A 19,296-nucleotide genomic window follows, 5' to 3' on the forward strand; every position below is an offset into this window, starting at 1 on the left:
GCCAAAAGTTCTGTAGCTGGTCAGGCTGTAGGATTCACGCCTCTGCTGGAACGTCTCCTAGAATTTGTCAGTGTGTCACAACTGGCTGGAAGTGCATGCATTCAACCAAGGCAGTAATTTTGATAGTATGTTTAAGAGAGAAGAATGTATTAGCTGACCTTAGTAAGAATAAGAAATACTAGTGTCTGGGTAACTTTGACATGAGTATGGAAGATAAGATTATATTCTTTAGATTTATAGTGTAAATTGTATTTGGAAACATTTTACTCTTCTTAACCTGTTTATTGGCCTCAGTTAAAGAATGTGTGAGTAAGGTGCTGTAGTGACTAGATGGTTGTATCCCAGCACTCCATCCCTGATTCTGCTACTGGCATTCTGTGTGATCTTGAGTAAATAGTTTTTCCTCTATTCTATTCCCTTCTACTTCCTTATGTGATATTGGAAGATGACCTCTGCTTGAAAAAGTGCTTTGATGGAATGCACTGTAGAAGAAGTAGGCATGACTATTAAACAAGGAAAAGAGAGCATGTTCTGAATGTTATAACCCTGGGAAAAATCTTCATTTGGTATCTCAGTAGATATCAGAAAGAGTGCATGAGACAATTTTGTTAAGGTGTAATACTTTCCCCATCTCAAACATTTTTTTTCATAAACCTTAATTAAAGCTTTTAATGCTTTCATGTACAGAACAAGTACATTTTAGCATTCTGAATATCTTAATTCATGTGTCAGCTAGAGGATTAAAGAAAAAATGCAGTGACTTTTTTTGTGACTTCTGTAAAGCCTGATTTGCACTTGCTGTACTGACTCTGTAGCAAAAGGACTAACAAATTTTATTCCCGGAGTGGTGTTGGCACCGATTGATGATGCTGTATAATAAATACTGAAATTAAGAACAAATAATAAAACATTCTGTTCCATGTCCTCAGCAATGCTTCACGTCTTGGAAGTTCTCAGGTGTCCTGTCCATGTGTATCTTGCTTAAAAATACTAATCCAGACTACTTTGTTTTATTATTTTTTTTCTTACCTTCCCTGTTTTTTAGAAGGCAATAGGCCTGTGTATTTTGAAATTGATAGTGTAATATGTTGTATGTCAGTGTAGAGTAACACACAATAGAAAAAAAAAAAAACCGAAGAAAACAAATTTGGTGCCAAGTTACTGGGTGAGAGCCTTATGAATCCCTTTGCTGTCCAGCTCAAAAGTCTGAGACTGAGTCATTGCCTCGAGACAGAAGTTGGCATACAATCAGAATGTATGGGAAAACAGTAGCTGTGCTGAAAATTATGAGAATAAGCACCACAAGTATCAGTAATGACATGTTTCATGTCATCTAATTGTTCAAAAGCTTTTTAGCTTTACATTTTTTTGACATATTTGTGTTCTAGTATATAGCTTTAAGGATGCCCATCCCCCTGCCACCCCTCCAGCAGCCACTGTGTCCTGTCAGTCATCCTGAAATACACTGGAGAGCTTGTCAGGCAGTTGCTTACAGATGCCTCAGAAGCCTAATAGTGAGCCATAGCAGTTACACTGAAGTTCCTAACACAAGGAAATTACATAGACAGTTGCTTTAGTGCTGAATATGGACCACATATATTCTAGGATAGGTGAGTGATGTGCTATTGGCTTTCTAATGATCTAGCAGGAAATGGATTCTAAAGTTAATGTTTTCTAATTTATGGAGAATATCTTTGGCTCTGCTTTCTGGCACAAAATAGTTTATCTATGTATACAGTGTACTTACAGATTGTTTAAAAGCTGCAGGTACTATGTTCACATTGTATTGCAGATGGATACAGACTTTGTTTTTCGTGTGTCTTTTTTTCTTACTCTAAAAGACTCAGCAGTTTCAGTTTGGACACGTGCTGAAAAGACAAAATTCTCATTATCTTACAGTTTGTAGCACTTGGTAGGAGTGCGCAGGTGGTTGCTTTTCTGGCTGTTCTGAGACACAACTATCTCGTGACACATGCTTAACATCCTAAGTGCTGTAAGAGCTCCTGGTCTATAGTGCTGAAATTGCCTACTGTAAAGGTTAATATAACCAAGTGTGAGGTTATAGCAGCCTTATACCAAAATATCTTGCAGTTGAGATCCCTACTGTACTTAGAGGGCATATTATACCTGAGTAGACATATGCATTTAAAAAAAAAAAAAGATGGACTGTGATTCTCATTTTTTCCTGAGGCAAGCACCAAAATTTGTTGTCTTAATGAAGATGATCTTGAAGGACAGAAGTTCACTTTCTAAGTGGAAATATCAGAGAAAATCCCAGAATGATCTTTACTGGCTGCATATTTTTCTTTCTATCACCTACTACCCTTGTCCTGATTTAAAAAAACCCAAACAAACCCCATCTATTTAAATACTGATTAGCTAATATGGTAAATAACAGTAAGGAGAGCCTGGTAAGTTAAAAATACGTGGTTAGGGTATCAAAATAATTTAAGATGTTGTAGGTTTCACTGCATTGGCTTGCAAGCTTGTTTTCATATTTTGGCTGCTTTAAGGAAGTTTCAGGAAGCATTAGAATTTTACTTAAAAAAAAAAAAAAAGACTGGAATCAGCAAGTGAGCACTTAAGTACGTTATTTATACCTTAGAATATAATAGAAATTTTCAAAAACAATAATTTTGGCAATTGGCTTTCAATTAATGATAAGTTATGGGCCTGACCCAAAGTTTAAAAGTTATTGTTGAGTTCAACAGCCAGTTGAGCCAGGGCTGAAGCAAAGAATAAAAATGCTTATATTGTACAATATGCTAAGGTTAAAAAACAAACAAACAAAAAACCCCCAAACAACCGAAAAACCCAGAAGAGGGAAAATTATAGCACATGGATTCACATTTTTCTGATCTGCAAAATGAGGTTGGATTTGTACCACTTCCCGGGTTTGAGACTGCTCAGTGGTAGGATTCTGGAGCACAGTGATCTCTAGTAAGAGGAAGTGACTATAATTACAACTACATTTTTATCTGCCAAATTTTGGAAAAGATCTGATCATTTTAGAGACCTGTAGTATAGGAAATTGTGCTGTGAAAACAGAGAGCAGCTCTTGCTGCAAGCAGCAAAGGTTTCATTTTTGACTTTTCAGTAAAGCAGTTGCTAACATGCTTCTATCAAGGAATTGAGGGGAAGCCACTGTGAAGTTAAAGCGTGAGTGTATCACTAGGTGATTTTCAGGTTAAACCTCAGTAGAAGCATGAAGTGCTATCTCCATCCAGTTCTTACCTGTCCTCTTGCAACTGATGTATGTCTTGACCGGAAAAAATTCACAGCACAATCAATGCCATCTATTTGCAACTGTTGTGATGGATTTCAAGGAGTACTCGTATACTGGGAGGCTTGTGAAAATGTCAAAGATAAGGGTTGTGAACCAGCAATATCATAAAGATTTTTTTTTAATGTGAATAAAAGACAGATTAATTGAAGTGTTGGCCAAAGATTTAGAGAACCAGTGAATTGCAGGTGGTAAAAAAAAAAAAAAAGTCTACCTTTTCAAGAGTGTAAAATGATGTGGTTTGATGCAAACCCAGTGAAGCTGGAGGAGAGTATCTTGTTGAATTAAAAGGCTTTTTGATTCAGGGGTGGACACAGCAGAAGCAGCTTTTCAGCAGCATGGATTCTTCTCTGCTGTATGTTCATAGGCTGCACCAACATGGTGATGGGTAGGCACAGACATGACATGCTATTTGCCAATGCTGTAGAGTCAACCAAAAGTGGCATACACTACTGTTTTATTATGGGAGAGGCAGTTTAAGAAGCTATTAAATAGCAATGCAGTTTGGAATTGAAGCTAATGGAAGAGCAGGGGTGTGAATGACAGACATTTGTAGCTTTCAGAGCAAGTTATTAGTACTGTAGGAAAGTTTACTTTCACAGGTTAAAAAGGATCTCCCGTTAATATTGGCTGTCTTTTAATTCAAGAGATTGTGTGGAGGTCTGAATGTCAGTGGGAACTTGGCTTCCAGGTTACTGATAGCTCCCTTGCTAGTATAGCAAATGTTGCTGGAAATAGCTATATAGCTGTAGCTATAAGAAAGCTTGAATTTTTATCTACTTTGTAGACACAGAACCTTTCTGAATATTCATTGTTCAATAAAATGATGCAGTTAATAGGTGTTGGCCCTTTGAGATTGCATTTTGTACTAGACCTCTCACTCTCGAGGTTTAGAGGCTTTACTTACATAGTTATATATTTAGTGTATTTCCAAAGAATTATATGGTTGAGAAATTGGTTTTAGTTTCTATACATAAAGAACCGATGGGTATTAACAGTAAGAATCACTATAGGTAAAATAAAAAGTAGAAAAAACCCTACAACCTGCTTGTGTGAGTACAGAGTGGGCATGTCTCTGGCCTGAGCTGTAAGAATAAGCTCTTGTTGCAGAGCTCAGCTCACCAAGGATGTTATGTGCACAACGTAAGGAAACCATGAGGTGTTGCACTTTCATGATGACCTAAGTTGTAGTTTTATGAAGACCTCTGGGTGACTGTGAATTTGTCTCTTGGTGATTCCTCCACTAAACAGCAGATGGAAAGAGCCTGCCTTATTTCTTGCTTTGTTGCATATCCAGTGTATTATTGAGAATCAATAGCCTGACTATAACAAACATACTGGGCTAGATGGACTGTTGATCTGATTCAGTAGGACATTTATTATGTTGAATGTGCTTGTAGATATTTTGAGTTCGTTCACTTTTGATGTCTTCTGTCTCTTGTGGTTCTTCTTGGTCTGAAATGCTGCAAACAAAGTATTTTGCCTTTTGGGAGCATGCCCTAACCACCAGCCTCTACAGGTATGCTGTGTTTTCAGCCTGTTTTGTTCTGAGCTCAGTGAGTAAATAAGTAGTTTACATTAAGTACAGCAGAACCAGCAGAAGATACCGAGTCATCCATCTCAAAGCACTTTGTAACAGCTGCAATGAGGCTTTGTGAGTAAGAGGTGGGGTCTGTACACTTGCACAGGTACAACTTCATCACATGGGGGAGGATATATAACAATTTGAGCAAGCAGAAGGGCTGCAGTCCTTTTCCTGACAAGGAACCTCCACTTGTTTATGAAACAGTGAATGATGAGGGGGCTCAGTTTCCTTCAAACAGAGGGACAAGTTGAACTGGAGTATTTCAAAACTGTGAGAGTATCTTACCTACTGATTCATTGGACAGAAAGAGAACTGCTGATACTGGCGATTTTGGGAGTCTCAAATTTTATTTCCCTGGGGTTTGTTACAAGTATGTAAAAGTTAAATGCGTAAAATATGGCCAAATAATTTGCATTGACATTTCTAGAGTTCTCTTTCTATTATTAATTTCCATGGAAGGGAAAGTAATTCTGGTCAGTCTGATCTCAAGTTTTTGTTCTCTTTATCTTTTGACTTGTAATTAAAACTGAAAAATCAGTTCTTTACATATGCTATCACCTGACTCTGTGCAGCTGTGGGAACTTAGGGCTGTGACTAGTATAGCTTGTAATAAAAGAATAACTTGGCACTTGCATAACCTTTACGAAGAATGGCAAAACCCTAAATTACCTTTAACCTTAATTCTTTAATTATCATTCATACTATCGTTGCTTGCAAGTGAAATGTGGCTAACTATTCTGTGATAAACAATTCGGATCCATTTCTACGCAACTTGCTATAGAAACCCTAATGCTACTGTGTTGTATTAAATCAATACTAGGTTCACTGGAAGGTGACAATCTATTTCTTTAGCCTGCACAACTGCAGTACCTTATTACTTTATTGTACAGCAGCAATGGTTGTAATAAGTCCTGCTTAAAAAAGACAGATATGCATTATTTGTGTATTTGAAGTCTTTATTGGCTAAAAAGGCTTTGCTGAGCTGTGTTTTATGGGAAGTTAAGTTACTGGAAAATTTAAAATGTCTTCTATTTTGGGACAATAATCAGTTGCATTCCTGCTAAAGCACAGTTATAATTCTTTGTTGGCACACACACATTTCACTGCAGCTAAAGACCTGAGCCATGGCCCAGTGAACTCAGTGAAAACCCTTAAATTAACATCAGTGGACTTTGGATCAAGCTCATAATGAATGATTTATTCACTTTAAAGACCTAACTTAGCTTTACTTCCATCTTATTGACTTCAGTAATAGACTTTCTTGACTTAATCTGTCTTGACACTTAGAAAATATTTGTTATTACGGGGTGTAAAATAACTAAATGTTTCACTTTCTCCTGCTATTAATTGCCAGGACTTTTAAGGGCTGCTGTACGTATTTTTGTTCTTAAAGTGTTTATTATGACCACTAGTAATTTGGCACATAGAATAAGATACAAGTACTGTGCACATAGCATTAGTGGTTTTGTTTTGTGATAAGCTCAGTAATGTAATATTTGCTTTAAAGCTCTTTTTTATTGACTAGTAGAGAACTTGCATTCAGAGGTCTTCTAATGCAATTATCCTTGTGTATTTTTTAGTATATGGTCAATTTAGAAATCTGGAAGAGAAGACAAGGAATTATATGTACTTTGAATCTATTATTTTACAGTTTATGCAAGTACCTGCATTTTTTTTTTTCCCACAGTTTTGAAATGAGGAATCAGAAAAGTTCATCTGATCTCTTGAAATCCTAAGCCTGTTATGGAACCAAGTTTGTACTCCCATAAGCAGTCTCTGGGCTCAGACAGAGGGCAATGAGACTTGTGGTCATGGCTAATAATTGCTTATTGCATTTTTTTGTTGTTTTTTTGTACCTAGGTGAAATGTCAACAAAAGTGCCAAGCATTAAACTGAAAATTGATCCTCGGGATCTGCAGATCCAGACGTTTACAGTTGAGAAATTATTGGAACCATTGATAATTCAGGTATTTTAGTATTGCAGAAAATAAATTGGATAACCATAGAGGGAAGGGAATAAGGCTGAAAACTTTGGCTAAGGACGCTGCTATGAAAGGCATACCCACAACTCTTCTGCATTGTAGTTTACTCTGGCTCAGAAACTGTCCAAGGGGATCTGTCTTCCTCCAGATATGGTCATTCGTTTAGTCACTTCCATTTTTGCAAATGCCACGCAGTATGTCGTAGCAAATATTGCATGTTCTAGCTAATCTCTTGTACAGTATTATCTAGTGGATGTTTAAATGTAGAATACACTGCAAATGGATTTCCAACACATGAAAAGTTTCATATTGTAATTGCTGGATGGAGTGGAAAAGAATAGCCTTGAAATCTGTAGGTGAGCTTCTTTATCTGAATTTTGAAAAGAATTGCATTCTCTTGCATTTTAGAAGAGATACCCAAAGAACAGTGCAATTGTTGCGTACTGTATAAACCTATGTTAGTACTTTTCCTGCCAACTAAAGAAGACTTGGACAGAGGGATTTACAAATATGCTTTCAGGTTTGTTGATAAAACTTTCTTTTTAGGAGGAGCAATTTTACTGCATATTCCAGTTCTGTTTCAAGTATTCACTGGTTAAATATGCAGTGCTTAGTGTGTTAAAGACTCTCTCATTATCTCTATATTTGGCGTGGCTTAGAAATGTCTTTGTGTAATGCAATGGAAAGGACCTACTCGAAGACCTGACCTCATTTTGCAAATAATGTGTATAACTAAGAAATTGTTAAAAGACCTCTGTAGCAATATGTTACAGGGTAAAGAACAGAAGGGACATCTTCTATTTTGAAACTCAAGCTCTTTTGAATTTTCTCTTCATTGTACTTGGAACAAAGATGTTGGGGTACCTGCATTTAATTACTCAATTACACATAGCACAAGGATGCCAGCTTATCACTGTCTTTTAGCCTTTGCCAAGATGATGTAGATCAAACTACTTGTCACAGCTGTACACTGCCTGTTTAGTATTCCTTTCCTGGTGCATGGGGGAAAGTTTACATGGCAGTCACTGCTTTGGCTGCAGTTTGTGTAGGTACAGAAAGGTGTGACTTAATTCAGAATTTTCTTTCACTTGCTAATGTACAAAGAATACTTTCTTGTTTTTCAGGTTGTGAAGGTGGTCAGGTATAATAGCTATGAACTAGTTTCAGTGGTTGGTTGGTTAAGATCTTTCCAAGCTCTTTGAGTAATGCCTCTTACAAGACAATAACTTTTTGTTAACTAGGTTATGTTAACAATCAGCAAACAAAACTGGTAACTGGGAGGATGACTGTTGGTAAATAGAGCAAATCCAGATTGAATACTGTACTCTGGGTATTATACTATTTAGATACAAGTAAGAATTGGGGGTGTACAGCTTATTAAAAAAAAAAAGTAAGGATATATCTACGAATTTTTTCAATTTGCAACTTTTCTATTTTAAAAAAGAGATAAATAAAGTCATTTTAATTAAGACTGAAACAATTATTATTGTACTTGGACAGATATTAAAGGAAAAAATATTTTTTCTTGTACAACTCATGGGCTTCATTTGACTGCATCCCGCCGCTTAGGTTCATGGTAAATTTTGTTATTCCAGGAATGCACTTCTTTTCACACACACTGCTCTGATGACATCTTTCCTTCTTTGTCCTGGGAGCCAGTCCTTTGCATGTTGTTTCCCTGGGCTTGCCGAAGGGTGGTGACCAGATACAGGGTAACAGTCAGTTTATAATTACAGAGGCAGCACATAATGATTGGAGGGAAGAAGAATATAAAGATGAAAGATGAGGACAATAAAATGATGAGTATGTTTGGTGTGATGGTTCTTATGTTTGTTTGGACTTTCATGTTGGAAAAGTCCTTTATTTATTCCAGAAGTGCTGTATGTGCTCTAAAGGCTAGGAAAAGCAAAGACGTGCTGATCATGTTTTATAACAGTTCTAGGAAAAGTTGCTTTTAAAAATCAGTTAGTTCACTGAAATAAGTTTCTTTTTAACAAATAAAGTTGTGTTTTCCCCATTTGAAACTTTGGCTGCTCCCTAACTCATCCAGTTTTTTATTTATTTTTCATTATAATCTTCAAAATTTCTTCTCTTATTTTTGACTTGATCTTCTTTTCCTCCCTTACTCATTTGTCCCTTCTGGAAGATTCTTTTCTGCAGAAAGTAACCTTTTTTTTAATCATTACTTCATTTCTAGCTGTTATTAACTGAGCTGCTTCTCACTCATTTTGTCTGCCTTTATTTATTTATTGTTGGCTGGGTGTGATTGACGGTGTATAAAACCTCAGTTAACAGTTCAGTGGTTTGTGGGAAGTCGTCAAGCTGGAGCATCGTGTGTGGATGGATTATAAAATTAGTTTCAGAGTAGTGGGAATAAATGTCTTCATAGACTGCATTTTAAAACCTTCTCTTGTATACCAGTAGGTCAGGCTGTGCTCATGCAGCTGCAAAACTGTGGGTATTTTTAGAGGAGATGAAGAAATGTAAATTTTTGCAGGATCAAAGAAACCTGCCAAAACAAAGAAATACAGTTGCAGAACAAAACAAGGAAATCATCTAATTTTTTTATTTTTATTTTTTTAAAGCTCTTCTCACACATCTTTAAAAAGCTCGAGTCTTAAAAATGGAAATGCTTTGGTTCAAAAAGAATATGATATTGACTGTCTTTCCCCCCTCTCAACATCAATTCTTTGTTTCATAACAGAACTGTGGAAGGGAAACTTGCATTTTGAGGGGGAAGGAGACAAAATATGTTGAAAATGCAAAAGTGGAGTTTAAAACTAATACTCAATGAAGGATGATTGAGATGCTGGAAAAGCAATAAATGAGAACTGATCTATGATTAGAAAGAGAATCAGACCAGTCACAGATAAAAATGAATAGTATTATGCTCTGGCCTGATTCACTTAGCAGCTGCTGCTTTGAACACAATTTAACCTTATTTTGAGGTTTACGTTCTGATTTATTTATTTAATAGTCTTGTGTTGCTCTGGTAGGAAAGAGGCAGTGGAAGTGCTTGAGCTTCTCTGAAGTCTGTCCTAGCCAGTTATGCTCAGTGTTAGAGCAATCCTTAGGTTAAGAGCATCAATATGGGAGAAAATGAAGGCAAAAACAGCCTATGTGGAAATAATTTTGCAAATTACTTTGCTGGATTCTCTCTCTTCCCTGCAGTCTGCAGTGGGCAGTGGTGATCACTTTGAAACTCTGAAAACAGTATGACACATTGTTTTGTATAAAACCCTCTCTGACTTAGCAACTTCTCCATCCTTGGAATAAAACAATGCCCCTAAATTACAATGTTTGGGGGATTGCAGGGGTAGCAGTCTCACTGCATTTCCTTCTTTGCATCCCAAACAGTGGCCTGACCCAGGGTGGTTAGTTCAAACAGTGCTGTGCAGGGCTCTGCAGAGATAGAAGCTCCTATGTTGGAAGCGGCATAACTGTGTTAGTGTCCAGCCTTATAAGCGGTGCTCTCATGGGGATGCACTACTAGCTGCACTCTGTTTTCTATGTATTGCAAAAAAGTTTCTTTAATCCTGTCCAGTTGTACCCTTAACAGAAGGGGTTCCCTCTGTCTGAAGCCTTTATTTTATTTTATTCCAGGTCCTTTGAGGACATTAGTTTTGAAAGGAAGGCTTTTAAGTTAAGTTCTCTATCAATGCATCTGGCACATTAAAGATGATAGCTGTCAAAATTGACATCATTCAGCTGACAGCTGCCTTGATGTAAATTGAGTGCATGGTCAGACAAACTTTCCTTAATTCTGGGCTTTTATCAGAGATGCTCTCTGTCATGGAGCAATTAGTGGGAAGTAATCAGTAGATCATAAAGCGTTTTCATTCGCACAGTTGATGTCTAATATTTGTCATGCTTGTGCTGGATTTAGTCACAAAATATAACAATTAATGTAATGGAAAATATCCTCTTGTTTTATTTCGTCCTCAGAGACTGAAGTCTGTTTAATCTCTTTGCTATACTATGGAATGATTACAGTTATGGCTAGGTATAAATTTGCTTCTTTTTTCCTTTTGAATTTACGTACAAGTAAAAGTTTTGAAAGATATGACTTGATGAGATTCATATAGCTTCATTAATTCATGTAGGAAACACTTCATAACTGCCTTTGCAGTCATTGCAAGTCTTATAAGCTGTAAATTTGCCACTTATTTGGATATTGTATCTAAAGCATGCTCTATGTATTTATGTATATACACACACTTAATATATGTGTTGTGTGTGTATGTATACATAAGCAAATATTTGTAAGAGCTTTTCTTGCCAAGCCTCTTGCTTCCATCTCTTTATATGTTATACATACATATGAGCTAAGGAAAGTTTATGGCTCCAAGAGGTAGATAAGTTTTACAGAGTATGTAGAAGCATCCATGTATTTTAGGGTCCTTTACATCACTCATGAAAAATAGGCAAGTTGAAAGGCATTTATTCTCACCTGTCATCCACACTGACAAAAGTTTGCTCACACAGAAAACATACACTATTGGTTTTAGTTCTATGTATGGTGAGTTTTACTTTATGCACACTGAAAGTGATTAACCAGTATTTATTTGTATGGGCAGTACTTTGAATTTAAACAGTGAGGACAGGGTTCTGCTGTTGTCATTGGATCACTGAGTTCACATCTTGTTTTTTCAAATGTCTAGGCATTGCGGTTACACTGAACTAAATTTTAAACAAAAAAGAATGTTTTATGATTGATGCTTTAAAATACTTCTATATTAATATCAAAGGTGAACCAAATCTTTTGATACTCAAGGTACCAAGACACTGTTTCCTTTAACTACTGCAATATTAGAAGACTGTCTGTCAGGGCTGGCAAGAGCTGAATATAGTAGTGAAGAACTGCTGCACGGTTCCTTAGGAATTCAGTGTTTGGGATAACCATGACGAAAAACATCCCACCCCTCCAGCCTAATAAATAATGGCAATAACAGGCAACAACATCATGATTCAGCTTTGCAACTGTGATGGCATATGGGCTTGAAAATCTCACTTAAAAAAACCCTTGTGCCTCTAGCGCAACTCTGTTGCTTCTGGCAGAGGTACAAAATAACCTCTTGACAATGATTTCCATTGAATGCTGGAAGACCTGCTGTATATAGCAATAAGAAGGTGTTAATAACTGGGAAATGCAGTCGGGCATGAACAGGATTAACGGGGATATGTTTTTCATTTTTCTTACAATGATACTGTTTTGGCTGTATTCTGCCACTACAGTACAAGCTGTGTTGACAATAGATCAGAAGGGCACGCTATATTAGCTACTGTGTAGTTCAATTCTTTCTGCATAGGATCTGCATAAAGTTTTTGTGTTCCTCTCTGCAGTTCTGTGTTAGAGAATTCGGAGTAGTTTTTCTGTATTTCTTCATCTCCATGAGCCAAAAACTACCTGTCAAATTTTGACTTGTATTTGAGATCAGAAGCTGCCTCTGATATTTCCTGGCAGTGATGCTGAAGTTGAAGAGGGTCTTACAGTCAAGAGTTTTCACCTGCAGGAATGATTATTTTTCATGTTTTTCCACTTGTTTCGTTTCGTTTCCTCCTCCTCCAAAGCATAGGAATGAACAGTACATAGAATGGTATTTACATAAAAAGGAGACTACAGTAAAAATCTAAGAAATAAAATATATTGTTTTCTGCCTTTCTTGTTGGAAGTATCAGCCTATAATCTCTTTAACTCACTCTTAAAAATATGATCGTTGAAACTGCATTAAACACTCTAGAACTAATGTTAGAGGGTTTGTAAAAAGAAAAGATATTAAGATTCTTATTCCCATTGCATTCTCTACTAGCTGGCTGATTTATGTGCAATAAATGTTTTACTTTCTTTTAGCCACAGTCAGAAAAATACCCAAGCCCTCTTTAACTATCTGAGCCGGGGTTATTTATGTTGCTGTCTCCCTTGTGACATGCCAAAGCAGTTGATGTCAAGTGGATGGTCCTTTTTCCCCCCAAATTCCACATAAATGATATAGGGGTCAGGGCTTTTGCCTTTCAAAGATGTGTTTATAGAAATGCTTCCCAGAGGATGTTCGTCAGTTACTTTTAAAAGTACTCGTTCATGAAAAGCACTAAAGTGCTTGAATTCATGAACCAAGATCTAAAGGTGAGCTACGGTACAGCTAGCGCGCTTCTCATTCTATACCTGTGAATGGAGCCCTTTTCCATAGACCAGCTCAAACCACAAGCTCTACTGCAGCCATTAGCTAAGTTTGCCTGCTGGACTGAGAAATTTATATGCAGCTTTTGCTTTGTTTATACAATATTCTTGATGATTGCAATGCCATTTAATAAAATGAAGCAATTATATACATATAAAATGTATTCATTGAACTCCAAGACTAGATCTGTACTTAATATACTGCCCATGTTCTGGCACAGAGAACAGAATAGTTCAGAAAGTTTGTTCAAAATAGCTATATACCTTTTCTTTTAAAATCTTTTAGGAGTCTCTCCTTAGTGTGACAGCTCAAGTGATGCCTGAGAGAATAGTCTGTTAGAAACAAACAATGTGGAGGCTGTGCTCAGATGATGAGGAATGTGGAGTGGGATGCTATAGAAAAATAAGTTCTTTATGGATGTTGAAGTGCATTGTTAAAAAACAGAATTTGGACAAAGCTGCTGTAAACCTACATTCTGAGTAAAATGATGTACAATTTTAATGTTGAGAGCCCCCCTAAGAATTCTGAGGTGCTGAGTTCTGACCACTGCAATCCTCCTTTGTAAGAAGAGAATGCATTTTGAAATGTGTCTATATTTTTTCTGAGTATTTGCTTCTGAGATAAGTGGGAGATTTAAGCCGGAAGTATGGGGTATGGGAAGATTCAGCACTGATTATATTTCCTGCCTTGGCTGAAGCCTCCTTAGATAGCGTTAGTAATTTTTTTCTTTTTTTTCTTTTTTTTATCATGAGGAAAATTTAAAGCAAGCACTGTCAGGAGTTTGCATCAGGGTTAATATAACAGTGAGATTTCTATTGACTTCAGTTTGATCACACACAAAGAAGAATACAAAGATAAGGCATATTAAGTAAAATTATCTGTCAAATTTGATTCAATAGTTTTGTCCATTCCCAGTATGTATGCTGAGCTTGCCTGTCTCTCTGTAAAGCAGAGGGAATCTCATAGCTTATTCTCAACTATATTAATTTGATTTTTTTTAAGATTTGGGAATATTATAAATTCACTTATTATAGAACTTACACCACTATTGTCTTTTTTGTTTCTTTTCAATGTAGGTTACAACACTAGTGAACTGTCCACAGAATCCTTCTAGTAAGAAAAAGGGCCGTTCCAAAAGAGCTTGTGTCTTGCTAGCTTCTGTGGAAAAAGCCACTTGGAATCTGTTGGACAAGGGGGAAAAAATCGCCAAGGAAGCAATTGTGCTTAAAGAGGAACTTCATGCAGCACTTGCTGATGTCCAGAAAGAGAGTGAGTATATGACAAATAATTACAAATAATTACAAATAATGACAAGGAATTAGTTTAACCATGTAACACTAGTATCAAAATGAAGCTAGGATATCCATGAGAAATATGTTTTCATGTGGAAATGTCTGAACTTTGAGTTGTCTGATTGTATGTTCTCAGATACTGTTTATGAGGAGGTAAAGTGTGCAAGCTGGGCCCCGTTGTGGAAGAACATTTATATCAGTGGAAGTTTTGTTGGTGTTTGGGTTTTTTTTTTCTTTTTCCAATGAAGACAGGATGCCCCTTGTTAATTTCAGTGGCTGTTAAGCACAAGTTTAAGTTAATGCATGCTTTAATGCTCTTCTTCAAAAGAACTGTTTACCTGAATCTGGGATTAAGGCCTTTTAGTTAAAAATTTAAAAACAGAAATCTTCCCTCTTTTGTGTGGTAGTAAGGACTTAATTTGGGAAGGTATAATAGTCCTGTGTGGAGGTATGTTTTGAGACTTTAGTACTGGGAAGATGGATTCTTTAACCTACTGTAACTACTGTAGAAGTCATCCCCTTGTGATAGAGCTTCTCATATTTGGTGAGTTTTGCCATATTCCATTTCCTCATGACCTATCTCCCTATTTTGAACCAGTGTCCCAGAATAGGACTAGGTTTTATGATCTGCTGAGAAAGGTGTATTAGCCACTTTATTTCAGGCTCTTTGTTGCTTTGTTGATTTTTACTCTCCCCATGGATTATCAGGGCCCATTGGGTGAATATGAAGGCCAGGCTCAAATAGTAATAAGCTGGATGACAGACATCCAAAATGTGTTCCTGCAGAGATCAGCCTTGAAAACTGATTCAGGAGAAAGTTTCAGAGGAAGAAGGGGACAGAAGAGTAATGATTTCAGTGCCTGGTCATTCGAGAATTATGTCCTTCCATCAGTGCTCCGTGAATTTTGTAAACAAATGGTTCCCAAGGGTTGCCTGGAATCAGATTAGGAGGGGATGATGAAAGCCTTCCCAAAAAGTGGGAGCAGACAAGCAAAGAACAATGGTCTGTACCATAAAGTTATTGTCAGGCCATGTTACTGAATGAGCTACCAACCAGGCTTGGTTTTATCAAGGGGCAAAGTGGGCTTCAGTTGCCTTTTCACTATTGAGCAGTGTGGTGTATGTTCTTATGCCGTGTGACAACTTGTGCCTGAAGGACCACATGTTAGCCATTTAAATCAGGTCTTTATATCATCCTGCTCTTACTGAAGTTGCAACTTAATCAGAATTTTTTTGTGGGTTGTTTTTTTTTTTTTTTTGTGTGTGTCTTCCTCCATGGGCAGCTGGGGCAGTTTCTGAGTCTCTGCTGTTGTTCATACTAGCTATGGGCTTCCTGTGGATTCAGATATGGCTGCGTTTTAGAGTTTGATATATGCATATGGTATCTGAGATACCTTAAGGTCCTTTGTGATTAAAAGCATTATGACCATCACATATCATTGTTATCTGTCGCACTGATCAGCTGAGGCTTTTAAAAAAATCATTAATTTTGGAATACTCTTAAAATGTTAGCCTATCCATTCCAGGCCAATAACATGCAACAAGAATAGAATACATAGTTTTATATTGATTTTTATACATAGATAATATAAAAATATTTCACATTTTCAGTTTATTTGTTGATTCTCACCCAAGACCAGAGATAACTACAAAAACAAATAATACATAAAGTAGATTATATACACATCATACATTTTAAAAGAACGTTAAGTCCATGTTATCACCTATAATTATGCAATGACAAATTGAGTGTTCACAGCCAATCTTCCTCCAAGGATTTGCCAAACTGCACAAGTTAATTTTAAGAAGTTGGTGAACAATTGTAAAATAAATAGCAGTTTTTTAATTTTGCAGGTATTTTTAGTCCTTTGAAGCTGTGTATTATTTTTAATTTGTGGTATGCCACATCATATGTGACTTTATTGCCTGTTATTCAAGTCACATTCTGCTGCTGTTAAATGTCTCTTGTTATTTACTTGAAGCTCTTTGAAAGGATGTGGGTCGTAAACTGTGCTTGCATGCAGTCACCTGCCATGCGTGTCATAGCATATGGTATTTAATTTTCTGTGCGTATATTTTTCTGTGGTGACTGGCAAGTATTTTTATTAATACGCTCTTAAATAAATTATGAATTTTTAGATGTGGCTACAGCTTGTATTTACTGCATAGTGGAATTTTGAAACAATATTCTAGATAATTTCGGTCTGATGTGAACTGAACTACCAGTCCAAGAGTTGCACGCCAACATCTGGAAAGAATAAATAGTCTCTCACCTCTTCTTGCATTTTAGCTTGTGTCACTCGCTGGGCTTGTTGAGCTCAAGACTGTAACATGAGAATTAAACGCTTATTTCTTTTAAATGTCAGTTGCCAGTGTGAAAATGCTGCTTTGTTACTTTTGGAGCTCATTAATAGGGGTTCCTTTTAGAGGAGTGATAGACTTTTTTCAAGCTGCTGCTGATAATCCTGTTCATAATAATGTTTTGGGGAATAAAGGGGCAAATTATTAGGCTAATAGTAAACAGTGGAGATGAATATGACAAATCTTCTATTTATCTGATGCATTAGTGACTTGTCTAATGTCTTCAGAAATGGGGTCGTGGCTATGGCTTTGCTGACTACAGTTTGGTCTTCACAAACACTCAGTAGATGAGATTTTGATTTCTCAAATTCAGTTGAGTTCTCTTAGTGACATCTGAAAGAAAGTGTTGCTATAATGGGTGGCAGGCATGTTCCCTGGATAAATCTAGTTTCTGCTTCATAGAATCATAGAATGCTTTGGGTTGAAAGGGACCTTAAAGATCATCTAGTTTCAACCCCCCTGCCATGGGCAGGGACACCTTCCACTAGACCAGGTTGCTCAAAGCCCCATCCAACCTGGCCTTGAACACTGCCAGCAAGGATGGGGCATCCACAGTCTCTCTGGGCAACCTGTGGCAGTGCCTCACCACCCTCATAGTGAAGAATTTCTTCCTTATATCTAATCTATAAAATCTTATCTAAAATCTGTAGAAATCTTATATAAAATCTATAATCTAAAGCTGCCTTTGACATCTGCAAAGTTTTACCAAAGATTTATAGTCTTGGAGCTGATCATTTTAATACAGAGGTCCTCCACGTTTTTCTTTGAGTTTCCTCTCGAGAAAGTACTTTTTCAGGCCTATTTCTATCCACATCTTGATTCACGTTCTTCTGGAACTAGGCAGGCCTGTGGCTGGTAGACTGTGTGCATCACCCAGAAATCCACTAGCCTAATAAGTGAAGAACTACCACGTTTTCCTGTTGATCTGGTTTGGTGAAGCTTTGTTTAAGAGTACTCATGTTTACATTTTTGTTCTAAAAGAGTGTAATAAATCCAAATATAAGTGTTTTTAAAAATTCGCACTGCCAGATTTCATGTATACAGCATTTCAAAAAATTGCCTTCTGACTCATAATGTGCTGTGAATTAATGGTAAAATACTATACAAAAGAATAAGAAGCGTTGTTCAACCCTGAATGCTTCTGACACTTAACATCAAACTATAATTAATGTCCTGATTCTGATATTTAATCAATTTTAAGACAAAACAGTGGTGTAGTTTATATGGGGAAACATTCTCTTAGGAATTTGAATTAAAGCCTAGCATTATACTTATGATAATGATTTTTTTGTATTTATGTCAAGTTGTGATTGCTTAGAGTTTTCAAATAGTTGTACAGGCATAGCTAAAATGTTTGGTATTTATTGCCATTGCTTACTGACTATATATGGTCAGAAACACAACAGTTGTTGTCTGCATTGTTTCTATCTATTGCAGTGTCACTGTTCTATGTGTTTAGCTGTTATCATACTCAAGTGTGTTCTTAGATAAGCCTTTCATCACCTGTAACAGTGAATTGAAAGAAAGTCACTTGCTTGAGTTTTGCTTTGAGCCTTCAGTTACTCTTTAAAAGGAAATTAGAAAAAAATAATTTGATATTTTGAATGTCCATATTTAATGTCTTTTGACATTAAACAGGGGAGGCAAGACTTTGATGGCATGGAAGAAACTACCATTCACTGGCAAGAAATAGGGAGTGTACTGAAAGGATATTTACTAAAGGAAGGGCATAGTGATCTCTTGTATTTTACTATATTCTTATTTGTTCCCCCCCCCCCCCCCAAAGTCTTAAACATAAGCTTAGCTTTCTCATTCTATGTTGAGGTACATGTATATGCTCTGCATCTAAGGGACTTTCATTCTGGGAGACAAAATTTAGATATTCAGGAGGCTTAAAATAATCTGTGCTGTACAGCCTCTTCATCAAACCAAGAACAGATCCCCTGTAGAAAAGCTTCTGATACCACCATCGCTGGATCAGGTGTCCCTGAGTGGGAAACGGGGAATGAAGAGATGTGTGTAAGGCATGAAGGGGGTGTGTGGTGGCTCTGATTTCACATTAGGAAGAACTGTTTGACATGTGGAAGTGGAACTTCCTGGTATGCAGCTGTGAAATAATTGCAATGCAACAGAATACAGTGGTATCTGAGTGGGGTAAGAGACTGTGTGGCAAGAGAAAAATGTCCTGTAACATCTACAGAAAGCTATTGTGAGAATCTGAGTTATCCTGGTGTTGAATATTGGGAACATGCAGGAGGTGTCAATCTGCTTTGCCCTGACACTGATAGTGTCACTTCCAGCTAGCTGGCTGAAGCAGAATCCTTTATTTGCTGTAGCAGATGGAGATGATATTTGTGGGAGCAGAACAGGTGATTACACTAGTGACTAGTATTGTTTAATCTCTTGTTTTTAGAAAGGGTAGGTTGTTTTGTGCTCTGATGGGACATTGACTCCCAACCTTCTCGGTACTGATTCTGCGTATCTGTTAGTTTGTGCTTGCAGAACTTGAGGCTGCAAATACTACTGTAAATCAGAGTTTATAAGTTTTCTATTATTGGTATAAGCCATTGATTCCCCCCCCCCCCCCCCCCCTTTTTCTGACAACACGTGTTGA

General features: G+C 36.9%; 1 protein-coding gene across 2 annotated transcripts in view; it reads left to right on the forward strand.

Moving 5' to 3' along the window:
* The window catches only part of CTNNA3 (catenin (cadherin-associated protein), alpha 3), a 529,775-nt gene that overhangs the window by 2,541 nt on the left and 507,938 nt on the right, over positions 1 to 19,296 (forward strand). The window contains exons 1-3 of one of the 2 annotated variants that reach the window (XM_010579985.1): positions 1,586 to 1,610; positions 6,729 to 6,835; positions 14,106 to 14,298. In XM_010579985.1, the coding sequence (XP_010578287.1) occupies positions 1,586 to 1,610; positions 6,729 to 6,835; positions 14,106 to 14,298 (325 nt within the window). Of the gene's footprint in view, positions 1 to 1,585; positions 1,611 to 6,728; positions 6,836 to 14,105; positions 14,299 to 19,296 lie in introns of those variants that run through there. The other variant, XM_010579986.1, reaches the window with a different exon arrangement.

Source organism: Haliaeetus leucocephalus, unplaced genomic scaffold, assembly GCF_000737465.1.
Source record: "Haliaeetus leucocephalus isolate CR32 unplaced genomic scaffold, Haliaeetus_leucocephalus-4.0 Scaffold687, whole genome shotgun sequence".
Taxonomy (NCBI): domain Eukaryota; kingdom Metazoa; phylum Chordata; class Aves; order Accipitriformes; family Accipitridae; genus Haliaeetus; species Haliaeetus leucocephalus.